Source organism: Hippichthys cyanospilos, chromosome 5, assembly GCF_059441005.1.
Source record: "Hippichthys cyanospilos isolate Australia breed blue-spotted pipefish chromosome 5, RoL_Hcya_1.0, whole genome shotgun sequence".
Lineage (NCBI taxonomy): Eukaryota > Metazoa > Chordata > Actinopteri > Syngnathiformes > Syngnathidae > Hippichthys > Hippichthys cyanospilos.
In genome coordinates, this window is record NC_142373.1 from 23,430,320 (window position 1) to 23,443,511 (window position 13,192).

At 40.4% G+C, this 13,192-nt stretch overlaps 1 protein-coding gene across 3 annotated transcripts in view; it reads left to right on the forward strand.

Moving 5' to 3' along the window:
• Positions 1–13,192, forward strand: part of LOC148424039 (serine/threonine-protein phosphatase 2A regulatory subunit B'' subunit beta-like) — a 30,670-nt gene that overhangs the window by 14,695 nt on the left and 2,783 nt on the right. For all 3 annotated transcript variants that reach the window (XM_088415301.1, XM_088415302.1, XM_088415304.1), the window contains 9 exons: positions 5,995–6,180; positions 6,396–6,499; positions 8,790–8,892; positions 10,301–10,375; positions 10,444–10,530; positions 10,616–10,772; positions 10,849–10,897; positions 11,545–11,634; positions 11,702–11,877. In XM_088415301.1, coding sequence (XP_088271427.1) covers positions 5,995–6,180; positions 6,396–6,499; positions 8,790–8,892; positions 10,301–10,375; positions 10,444–10,530; positions 10,616–10,772; positions 10,849–10,897; positions 11,545–11,634; positions 11,702–11,877 — 1,027 coding nt within the window. The remainder of the gene's footprint in view (positions 1–5,994; positions 6,181–6,395; positions 6,500–8,789; positions 8,893–10,300; positions 10,376–10,443; positions 10,531–10,615; positions 10,773–10,848; positions 10,898–11,544; positions 11,635–11,701; positions 11,878–13,192) is intronic.

The window sequence follows — 13,192 nt, forward strand, 5'->3', positions numbered from 1 at the left end:
TATATATATATATATATATTAATAGACAGAGATAGAGTCTTTCACCATGACCAAGGTTTCCGCCGGATGGGGGCCAAATATAAAGGACATGTAAAAAAAAAAAAAAAAAAATCCACAAACATTGAATTTCAGGTCAAATCACATAAATCAATCTTAGGTTGAGGCAGTAACTGGCCAAATTACTTTTTTCTGAATTTAACTAATGTATTATAAGCACATGTTACACAATTATTGACATCACAAAGAATGAGATGAAAATTGAATAAAATGGCAAAAACACACTTTTAACTCATGACATTCACACCCATGTGACCCCCTCTCAAAGTTTGTTAATTGTTCTCTTTGTGTTTTTAAAACCCAAAGCCTTCCAAACATCTGTTTTTGCGCTGGTTGATTTCAGTGCTTACGCCATTTTTTTTTAAAATTCATATATATATGCTACTTTAGCCCAACGACGAGATCTCGAGCGACACGAGAAGTCACATTAATCTATGAGAAAAAAACCCTATTAAAGGAATTGACTCATTGTTTTATCAATATCAAGCTATGAAAAGGATATCGATTCAAAACGGACTGTTTGTGTTGCCATGTAATTTGGTGGTAATTTAATGGATGGTGTTTCATTTTACATGGACCCATAAACTGTGCTACCCTTCAGAGCAAGCATCTTTCTTTGTTAGCCAATTGCTCAGGTTTACCTTCGCTGTGTTCCACATTTACTGGTGTGGTAAAATCCTAGCAACTCCTGATGATCTCTTGCGTACCCCCAAAAATTAAAGTTTTCCGTTCCCAACATTATACTATTCTCCGTTAGCCAACGGCACAGGTGTTCCTTAGGCCCAGTGAGACCCGATGTTCGCAATATTTACTGGGTGGTGGTTTTATTGTGCAACATGTTGCTTGTAGCACCACTCCTCCGTCCTTCCTTCAGGCCACATCACTGGGAATGTGTAAAATGTCATAAGGCTTAGCAAGTCAAGCTTCAGGCGCTCAGCTAGTGGTTAGCATGTGGAGTAGGAGGGGGACAGGGTGGCAGCAGAAGAGGTTTATGTCCATTTATGGACATGGTTTACTCCGGTACACGGTGTGGCACTGCACACAGCAGAGGATTAGGCGCATTCATCATTCACAGTGTACCCTGAGCAATGTTTACAATTTGGACCATGTGGTCAGGTGTTACATGAGTTTGCAAGGCAGAAACAGACATCAACTAGAGCGGCACTCGTACACATTCGGCCGGACCGACTTGCTCAATAGTTCATATCTGAGATACCATAGAAGGGCTTGGTTAATACTGAAACTACAGCTTTTTTTTTTTTTTCATTTTTACAAGTAGGCATGCCGATAAAACAACCTAATTTCTAACCATTCCATTCCATCGCTCTACTGGTAGAGTTGGTACTCTATACAGGTCCAACAGTCTTTATTCTATGCTTTCCATGGGCCAATGTCAGATTCTGATGGTGACCTGAGCAAAAATATCACAGCATTAAAATGTAAAATTACAGCAGTTTTTTTTTCATTAAAATAATCGATTATATTTTTGAACAAAATACTGAAAAGTCGTTACATTAAAAAGTGTGGACCATGATCAGTACAAAAAATAAATGTATAAAGAAATATGTTAACATTTTTCTTGTATTTAGTTGTTCTTAGTTCCATTAGTAAGCTATATTTTTAAGACACTGCACCGCCCTTCCATAAATGTACATATTTGTGACACAGATTACTGCACTACATATATTTACTTAAATATTTTATTATTAAACTTTACACCATAACATTAGTGTTATCCCTGACCTTTTCCATCCTTTGGCAATAGGCAGGAAACACAGAGGACCGGAGTTGCCCTCGGTGGAACGGCCCTCGGACATCTTCCTAGACTGACACCCATCACTGACCAAACATAATAACAAGGAAGAAGAGTTAACACTCAAAATTCCAATGTATTATATAAGCACTCTAAATACCATTTTCGCCACGCTTTCTTTCGTCCTCACTGCTCCCGTTTTGCCGTGTTTCTCACTCATGTGAGCTTCACTCGGAGATTGCTCTGAGGACTGGCTTGAACAAGATTGGCCAGGCAATCGTCAATCAGCTCTCGGGCACCCATTTATATGATTGGCTCCCGGCGCGACATTGACCTATGAGGGCAGGAGTGGATTAAAACTCCTATATGCTCCAATATTGACAGTATAAGAGGTTACTGAAACGTTGACGTTTTACCACCGCAGAAAACCGTCAATAGAGTCATCGACCCATACTTACGCTGTTATGGACACCTGCAAATGACTGTATCATGCATAGCCATACTTGAGTGTTAAGAGGAACTGCATCATGTTATTTTTAACTTTTTACAGCCAAATGTATATGTATGAATGATGAAATGATGCAAATTGGCAATTTAATTTCTAATGAAATATTAAGTTGGGTTTTTTTTTTTTTGGTACGGGCATTTCTGATCAAGAAGTGAAACGACTCGACTAAAACCGCTCCTCGCACAGTGTGACTGCTGTGACCCCTTCATGACACCCTTCTTAACCTGACTGGCCACGAAACATTAACACTAAAAAATCTAACATAACTTTGCGCAGCTGTGATTTTACGTCAAGAAACTTAAACGTAGATGTAAACAGCACTTTGAGAGACAGCAGCAGAATTAAAATGCCCCATCAAAGAAGTCTTTCTACAGCATGAATGTTCTGTATAAATTCATATAATGCACTTGATTAATTTCTATACATCAAAACTAACACGTGCCTACAGCTATAGCCTCACCATCTTGTGCAATTGTGGGAATTGTGCCTGCTCTCATTTGTGATTTCATGGAAAATCTTTTTGCATTGGCAAAGTCTCGCCATGCAATCCCCGATTGAATGACGATCACAAACGTCTGCTGGTTTGTCTGGCCGTGTGCTGCCAAACACACACATTCGCCACTTCGACATTTTCTACAGTCAAACCTTTCACAAATCAAATTATTGATCCCATATACCACACCAAAATGGAGTGACCTGTGACTATTCATATGGAAATCGGGAATGCTATAGTTTCTCTCATCTGGCCACTAGCAGCAATAAGTTCAAATTGAGACCCTTCACCATGGAGATGATAATTGAGACAATGTTGATCCCACCTTGTGGCATCATGTTTTCCCCATGAACATCATGATCTACTGGAGGCCACATTTGTCAGTCATGTTGTCAACTCTGGTATGACAATCAGTTTCAAGCTTTTTTAGATGTATTTTTTTCAAGGTGGAATGACTTGTTCATGTTGTGACAGTTATGTTGTGTTGGGTTGACTTGGTCAAAGAAGGAATAGAACAGGCCTTGTTGTCTCATTTTGTCTTAAATCTTTTGACAGAATATGCTGGCCATGCTGTACTCATTAGTAGCCACTGCTATAAATCTGATGGTGTTTAAAGGGACAATGTGTAAGATTTAGACCGTTTTTCATTACGGATAGCATGAAGTGCTGCATATAGCTATAACAGACATGGCAGCCTCCGGAGGAGTGCCCCCCCCCCCCCCCCCCCCCCCCCTATATAATATAATTTAATGATAACTAGACCTACGATTATATTTAAAACATACAGTTGGTTGTTAAGAACACATTTATATGCAAGTTTTTGAAATTTATTGTCATTGAATTTATTCCTTTTTAATGAAAAACGGTCTATATCTTACACATTGTCCCTTTAAGAAACAACCCACGAGATGGACTCATTCCTCTTCTGGCCTATGCAACCTTACCTCATACTGTGGGTTGTGTTATTCTTGGGAGTAAATCTTTTAACACTTGACTTAACCCAATGAGACTATCAGTAAATGCATGAGCAACACAATTTTCCAAGAAAATCTTTTCCACAGAGGTCCTTCAAGAAACCTATCTGTAACCAAAAAAAAAATCCCATATTTATTCACCTCTTCCTTTTTATGCAGCAACCCAGAGAGATGAGACATTGGTACGACCATGTAGGCTTTCACACTGCAGCATGGCATCTTCCATTCAGGAAAATTAGATGATCCCAGTATCTGGTGTCATGCACCCTGTTCCTTGTCATTCATAAAGCAGTGACATGAGTGGGGAAATGGTAAAATATCCTGGTTTACACTGGCAGACTGACAACCTAAAAGTATTTAATGATATTCCAATGTGTATTAATCAACTAACCGTTGTTGGAACTCTCTAAAACACAAGGTTGTGGCTCAGCTCATCATTTTATTAGCTGCATGTGTTATTGCCGCTGTGTCTGCAGAAATGTCTGCCTTCTAAAAAGGCAATTTATGTACTTAACCTCAGTGCTTCTCGCTGGTTGCTCCCTTTAAGATATCAACCCAACTTATCTTTGTGTTTATTCTCGTAACTGTACCAAAAATTCTGTCTGTTAAAATTTCATCTTTTGCTTGTTGTGGCTGTAGCTTGTAATTGCGTAGAAGTGCACTATACTGGGGGATGTTACCTCATTTCAATTTTTAAACCTGAGAAGGTACATGTTGTGAAACATTATTGCAGCCGGGGCCACAAATGATGTTGGTTTCCCAGACAGGCCAACTAACTAATCTTCTCTGCCCATGGAGACATCAAAACAGAGCGGCACTTGGCTGTTTATCATCTCTAAATAGAGAGCATGAAGTGTGAGTGGATGAAAGTTATTGCAGAGTCCTCAATCCAAATCAGCTGATGTTGTTGTTTGATTCCCTCAAACAGTGGCCTACCCAACAGTACCCTGCTTAACCAATTGTCCACTTAAAGAAGCCCTCCAGCACAAATGCACCTCTTTCCTAACGGTCTGGGAATTAAAAAAAAATAAAATTGCAGCACATTATTATGAGGGATACCAACATGTTTTTCCTTCATAACAAACATGTGTAACACATCTGAAAAACTGATATTTAAAAAAAGTTCTGAAATAGTAAAAGTTATATTACAAACTTTTGAACATGGAACCGAAAAAAAGACATTTTCTTCAGAGAATGATGAGTATGGAGTAAGAAATTGGTGCTTTACAGGGACTGAATGAGGCTGTAATACAATAAGGATTACACACAAAAGATGTAGAATCCTTATTCATTTTCCTTATGTATAAAGGATCATTACTGTGTACTTGTTTGTGGGGGAAAAAATGTGTGTGTCTGTGTGTGTTTATGTATATATATATATATATATATACTGTACATATATATATATACTGTACATATATATATATATATATATATATATATATATATATATATATATATATATATATATATATATATATATCCAATCCAAACAAATCACAGAAATTCATCGTACAGTAGTTTTATATGAAAGTGCTGGTATGTATTTTGAGGAGCAAATATTTATTAATCAATAATTATTTGATTTTTATGCCAATTTCATAAATTAACGGCTAGCTGTCAGCGCTCAAGTGCTCTGTACACTCAATCGTGCCATTTCAACCTGCAAATTCGGATCATAAGTCAAAACCCATGGGTGGAGATCTGGAGGAGGCAGAGGTATATTTTGCCTCTAAGCACAATTTAATAATACCTTTGCTTGTACCTTGGATCAACATTTTTGCCAATTTTTAGACAGCTTTTGGGCCAAACTCCTAAATTAATCTGAATTCATTTGTGCACCACTGGGCGTTAAAATATTATTTTGTTTTTAAATGAGCTGAAAATAAAGCAATTTTATTTTAATTCTATTGATTGGTTTCGATCGACGTTAATCGGTCGCTAAAATAATTGTCAGCGTCTGTTTTTAATTCAGTATTATTTTTCAAATGCTTTTGTACAAATAAAGTCCTCCAACAGGATCTAGAGTTGAGTAAACCTAGACCTACCTACTTTATGAAGAATGTGGTTTTCAATGGATTGGTTAAGTGATAGCAACAGTTCTTAGTGAGAAGAAGAGGAACTTACAAGGGAATCCAAAACCATCATGGTTTGTGATAGCATTAAGTGATTCACAGTTTGTGTCTTTGTGCGTGTGTCTTTGCATCAGGCGCAGGTGAGGACAGAGGAGCCCGTCAGCCGCGCACTGAGCGAAAGCATTCCAAAGTTTTACTTCCCACAAGGTCGGCCCCAAGCCAACATTAACATCGACAGCCTCATTTCCAAAATTGAGGCGACGTTCGGCCAATTCCCCAATGAAAGGGCCACCATTGAGGACATGGGGCAGGTTGCCAAGGTGAGAAGGTGATTTGCAGCATGCCGCCCAGTCAGATGATTTACATGCTTGCCCCTTGGACACCAAAATTACGAGCCCAACTTCCTTGTGGTTTGAAAGTGTTTCCTCGGGGAAATTATCCAATGATGCAAGCCTACTTTTCCCCAGCACTTTTCTGTTGCAGTCGATTTCTTGAAAAGTCCTCAATAGTAACAACGGCGCGTGTGTCTGCTCAGGCCTGCGAGTGTCCTCTCTACTGGAAGGTGCCATTGTTCTACTCGGCCGGGGGCGACAGGACGGGCTTCGTGTCTGTGCACAAGTTCGTGGCGATGTGGCGCAAGTAAGACAATGGCCTCTTGTTGACGCTTTCAGCTGGGCCTCTCATACAACTCCGCCTGTTTGAACTGTTATTTCCTTGGCATCAGTAAACACAAATGATGGGTGGCAGCGGCCTTACAAACATTTGCACTGCGAACAAAAACAAGAGAAGAAAAACATGACTTTTATAAATGCATGAATACACAGTTGCGTGCAAAAGCCACCATTAGGTTAGTGTTGTTTTTGCAATTCTGTAATGACCGTATATAATTAGAATCAGTTCCCAGCGCAGGCCTCCTGAGACTCTTGAATTGCTTCAAACTACAACCTAATAAAACTGTTTTGTTTCTCGTTTATATACGCAGTGTCGACACAAAAGAGAAGACATATTTACTTTATTATGAAATAATATTGAATCACAGTATTGTTAGCCTGCAGTTGGTCTTTACCCCCATTGAAATTGCTTTGGAAATTCTGGAGTGTAAACTGAATTGGGGAAAATTCAAAATCGCAAGATCGTACAAGATACAGACGCTCCTCTAAATACGAACATTTAATTTACGAACATTCAGATACAAACAGTATTATTTTAAGATTTTAACTCTGGTTTTGTATTAAGCGCCTTTTCTGTGTTACCATCATGAACAAAGCTTCCGCCTAATATACCTAGTAACCTTCCGCCCAATATAGTCAGCTCTTTGACCGTGATGTCGCTAAACAAAGAGTAAAATGACCCAGGCAGAATAGACACATTTACTGTGCAGTAATTAATTAGGATGGGCCAGAAGTGCTATGAAATACATTACCATATACATTAGTAGGGAGAATGCGCTGGTGCCAATCTTCTCCATTATAGTTAAGCAAGACATATTCTGAAAGCCCAGACATTGCTTCAAAGTCTACTGTACCGTAGCAAGACGTGTATGATGCAAACAGACTTGGCATGCTTTTATTTTGAAGTTCTTCTCGGAAGCATGGTATAGCGACAACGGTCATCTTGGTGTTTTCCTCCCAGAGCTCCTCTCAGTGAAAACCAGAGTTTTTTTCCAATTGACGTTCTTTATATTTTCGGCTGTCTTTGTTGTTGTTGTTGTTTTACAATTTACAAACAAATCCCATCTAAAGAACGTCCGTCCAGAACACAACGTTTGTGTGTGAAGAAGCGTCTGTTACTGCTGTATTTCTATTTGTCTGTGAATTATTTCAACACAGCTATGGGAATTGCAGGATATCACACAAGTGCTATTGCATACACTTTTGTTAAAGTCACACAAGCTTCTAAACAATGAGAATACAGTACATGTCAAAATCAAAACACCCTTTTATTCATTGTTTTTTTTCATGAATGAAACATTTTGTCCAGGGCAGGTTAACGCTTAAAGCCGATATCCCACTGAGGGACAAACGGTTGCGAAGGTAGCGGCTCCATAGGTCCCCAGAGGTCACCACAAGGTTGTCAGAGATCACCAGACTCTGCTCTTGTCGCATCAAAGTTCTTGTGACCTCTGGCGATGCCTACCTAGAAAGAACCCTAAAAGACATCAAAATCCCTCAGTGGGATACCGGCATTAGTATTTGACATTATGTAGTGGAACTATTTCAAAGTGTTAAACAATATAGAAGGATTTAGAATTTACAGTCTTCAAGATAGGCCCCTTTTGGCCAGTTAACAAAAGACGTTTTGCTGAGCTTGGGATTTTCTCAGCTTTATGACATGGAAAATACTTTCTGAAGTCAAATGACTTTAATTTCACAGCTGTGCATCATCAAGAGTCAGCAGCTTAAGTTTCATCTCATAATGTCGGAGAACATTTGAATTCCAAGGGATTTCAAAATTTGCACTTGTACTCTAAATATCTTTAAATATCTTTAAATATCTTTATCCACATCCTCACCAAAATGAAATGTGTACAAAACTCCAACATGCATAAAATGTTCTGATGTTTTCAGTGTAATATTAAACAAAAGCCATTAAATCACACACCTCGTAGAAACATGTAAGATCATTTGCACGTAACTGTATGTTTAGTGTGGTACGCTTTGGGCATGCCCTTGTATTAAGCATTCCAAAACCAAACAGGCCGACCTTTGACTTGAGCACATAATCGAGCTGTTCTTAGAATGAGGGGCCACAACAGATGCTCACCCCCCCCCCCTTTTTTTTTCTTTTTTAACTACCACAACTCAACACTGATAATTATCCAGAAGCCATCCAGAATTCTAATTTCAGAATGTATTAGAGCTGTTCTCATAATAGAACACACACAAAAAAAAGTTGCCTCTCCACCATCTGTTTTCTGCCCCCCATGCAGAACTCTGCAGACCTGTCACGACGATGCCGCCAAATTCGTGCACCTCCTGGCCAAGCCTGGCTGTAATTACCTGGAACAAGACGACTTTATTCCCTTCTTGCAGGTACTGGCCCGGCCGCGCGCACGCTCGCTGCTTTGGCTCGCCCTGTCGCTCACATAGGACGAATTCATATGCACTCGCCAGCCTCTTCATTTGGAACACCTGCCCGGGCTTAACTTTTGATTGACAGTGTCAGCGACGTATTACTTAAAGCAACAGTTGCAAGCACTCTGGAACATTCTACACAATATTTTTATTGTGCGCAAGTAGATGGGGTTCATGCATCAAAATCATAGTATAATTCATATTTTCCTGGAGTTAGCCAAAGTAACACATGGCCCTTTGAAATTAACATTAAAAAAATAAAGGCTGAGGATGACTCAAATATTAATGTAATTAATATTATGTACCAGGATGTTGCCTGCAAGACTAGGCTTCTACCTGTACACGTTGCCTGTGAGTTTCCTTATTTTTTTATATTGAAATTACAATTAATAAAAAAGGTTTGTCACTGATACCAAAACACAACATTCCAAATGACCGTATGCCTATTCATCCCTGCATGTTGATCACTGTATTCATTACATAAAATACAAATTGACCATGTCATTTTAAAAGAAATGTAACCCTTTACTAGGCAAAGCGGCTGCATATTATGCATACGTTTTTCTATTTTTAAGTCCTAAACAGGCAAGAATTTTCCAGATTTTTTTTCCCAGACCTTTGTATACTGTATCTGAGTGTCATCATTTTGTGATCTGTACAGTACAGGTAGGAGTACCTAATTTAGTGGATATGCCAACATCTGTGCATGAACCTGTACTACAACAGTGTGGTGGTTGTTGTTTCGGAAGAATATTCCATTGGGATGTGCAGGCGCTCTTTACATTTGCGATTAATTCCGGTGGCCCGCTTACTTTAATTTGTGCGCTAGTACTGGGGTGAGAATGTCTTTTGACGCCCGTGATGAATGAAAAGGCGATTGCAGTGGAGTAGATGCGACTGTCTGTGCCTGTTTCCCCCCGCTTGTGATTTATGAGTTGCGCTATGATTTGATTTCTCACAGTGGGAGTCAAAGAGGCACCGGAATAAGGCCTTTTCATTCCCGCGTAGATCGAGCATTCATGTCAACACATGGGAATAAGCATTAAAAACGATTCTTATGGAGTTTAAAAAAAAAAAAAAAAAGTTGTACTTATTGTATGCGGCATAAGGAAGGGGGTCAGATGCCTACATTTTTCCTTTGCTTTAGGATCACTGTCCACTCACAAGGTTCACAGATATACTTTTTTATTTTTTGCAGAAAAAAAAATACTGGTTGTCAGGTTGAGAACCAAATAATTTTAAAACCATCCAGCATCATGATCTTCATAAGCTCTTTTTAATGAAAGCGAGCTTCATCGTTAGCTTTCGCTTTGCTTTGACGTGACTGCGGTGAGCAAAAAGTGACCTGACTGTTGCCATCCGTCAGGATGTGGTAAACTCCCACGCGGGCCTGGCTTTCCTGAAGGAGGCGTCGGACTTCCACTCCAGATACATCACCACGGTACCGTGCCGCGAAACATCACACGTACGTTGCCTTGACGTCGTCGTTGAGCGTGTCCATTCTTCCAGGTGATCCAAAGGATATTTTACACAGTCAACCGATCGTGGAATGGAAAAATGAGTTGTTGCGAACTCCGGAAAAGTAACTTTCTTCAGGTAGGTCGACGCGCGGATGCTCCGCCGGAATGCGCGTCCTTCTTGATGTTTGCTTGTTTGTACTGATATCTCCCCGCTTGGTCAGAACGTGGCGCTGCTAGAGCAGGAAGAAGACGTGAACCAGCTGACAGAGTTCTTTTCCTACGAGCACTTCTACGTCATCTACTGCAAGTTCTGGGAGCTGGACACCGACCACGACCTGTACATCGACGCCAAGGACATGGCGCAGCACAACGACCAAGGTGCGCGTGCCACGCACAAGATGGCCGCTCCGCAATCGCGTCCAAATACTGACGCCGTGCGGTTGCTCGTTCACAGCCATTTCCCAAAAGATGATTGAGAGAATATTCTCAGGAGCAGTCACGAGGTAAGGGATTCATCCTCACTTGCATGGGAAATACACTGGATTTTAGTCCTCGGAAGCACTTTTTCTCTCAATCGATTTAGCCTAAATTTTTGTGAAATGCTCATTGTTTTCCATGTAGGCGTGCATAACTATGATATGAAAAAACTTTTCATCCACAAGAGCAGTTTTGCATTATACGTCAATGTTTTTCTTAAATATGATATCTTTTTCATTTAATGATCTCATTAAATTGTTCCATGTTGCCATATGAGATGAGAGTTTTGCAATTGCAATTTCATTGTTGGGAAATATACTTTTTCATATAATATCAGGATTTTATTCTTTGAGTATCTGACAGTATTTGCGTGTCATTATTTTATTTCACCACTTCAGTCACATAATATCAGGATTTTATTCTTTGAGTATCTGACAGTATTTGCGTGTCATTATATTATTTCACCACTTCAGTCATCAGTTTTTTTTCTCATCTCATCTTTTTAGCAATTTAACCATATGTTATTGTTATGAAATGACATTCTTTTTGCCACATTGTAACATTGTTGTCATCAAGATTAAAATTGTATGTAAAGTGGTGTTTTTCTCATAAGAGCCTGACAGCTTGTTATAAGACAACAAAATCTGACTTTGCTGCTATTTGTGGTGTGGAGGGACCGGCGCGTGTTCAAGGAAGGCCGCTTGAGTTACGCCGACTTCGTGTGGTTCCTCCTCTCCGAAGAGGACAAGAAGACGGAGACCAGGTATGTGCTCCCCACGTGTCGGCTTTGGAAAGGGGAGTGTTTGGCCTTGACCCGTGTGCACTCCCAGTATAGAGTACTGGTTCCGCTGTATGGACCTGGACGGCGACGGCGTGCTGAGCATGTACGAGATGGAATACTTCTATGAAGAGCAGTGTCAGAAGCTGGAGAGCATGGCCATCGAACCGCTGCCCTTTGAGGACTGCCTCTGCCAGATGCTGGACCTCGTCAAGCCTCGGGTCGAAGGTGGGTCCCCGGGCTCGATTGACAACCGCTCGGCAGCTGGTGGTGCCATCCGAACGCGCGCGCGCATGCGGGGTACACACGAGGCGCTTCCGCGGGAATTTGAGCCGTCATTTGGCACGTAATAGGACACCCAGCGTTTAAGGACTGCGGCGAATTCGGACAACACGGAACAGTGGGAAATTGCTCCCAAATTTGATTTCAAATGAAAATAAAAGACTTGAGGTCGAAACGTCTAGCCCAGGGGCCAAATGCGGCTCATGTTCAAATTTCCATCGGCCCGCAGCCCCTGGCATCAAATGAAACATGTTTGGCCCTTCAGCCTTCGCTAGTCAGCTATTTCATATTCCGCCGAAAGGTGGCAGCAGACCTGTGGCCCAGCTGTCGGGTGCTTGGTGAGCGCTGAGAAGCACAGTGCCAACTCTTCCTGTTTTTAAGGAGCTAGTTCTCCATCAAGAGCCACTGCCACATAGGGCTGTAATGATAATTAATTGCCACAATAAGATATGCAATATGTATAAAAACTCGCAATTTTAAAGTTCATTGAAAAACAAGCACCATATTGTGCTGCATACATAATAACATTAGTGACAAAGAAATTGGCCAGTCACTCGCTGCTATTGGCTCAGTGGCGCAAAGCATCATGGTCTATGTACTTCACAATGCTGTGATCAGATGAATTGGGCGAAAAGTGGCTTTTTATTTGACAAACTGCTTAACAATTGTAACGTGACTGCAATGATATTCGAGCAAATTTAAGCCTTTGAGCACCAAACCGTTTATATAGTATGCACTTATCTCTAACCATTATAAAGCTGTAAACCTTTTCAAATAATGGTATTAGTATAAGAAAAAAATCAAAAACTCTGGCACCTAGATGGTAAATACAGTGGTACCGCTGCTGACATAATCAATTTGTTTCGGAAGTCATTTGGTCATGTGAATTTTTCAATGTAAATAGCCTCATTCGTTCCGAGCCCCGAAGAAATGCTCCTAAATTAATAATATTATTGGGGAAAGACATTTTTGGCCTTTTGTATTCGGAATTTTTCTCCGTAATGAGACTATGTTTTTCCCAAGAGGCGTTTTGTAACCTGTAGTTTTTCTTAACGAGAGACATTTATAAGTAGCGGTACCGCTGTATGGCAGTATCGCCATTACTGTTGCAACCCGACTGCCAACCCGCAAACTACAACAAAGTGAGGAAAATTTAGAGCAACTGGAAGCTGTGGTCGGTTTTACCTCGCCCGATCTGGCCCTCTTTGCAAAACATTCGGACACCCCCGCTCAGGACCGCAAGAACCCTGTCATAAAAGGG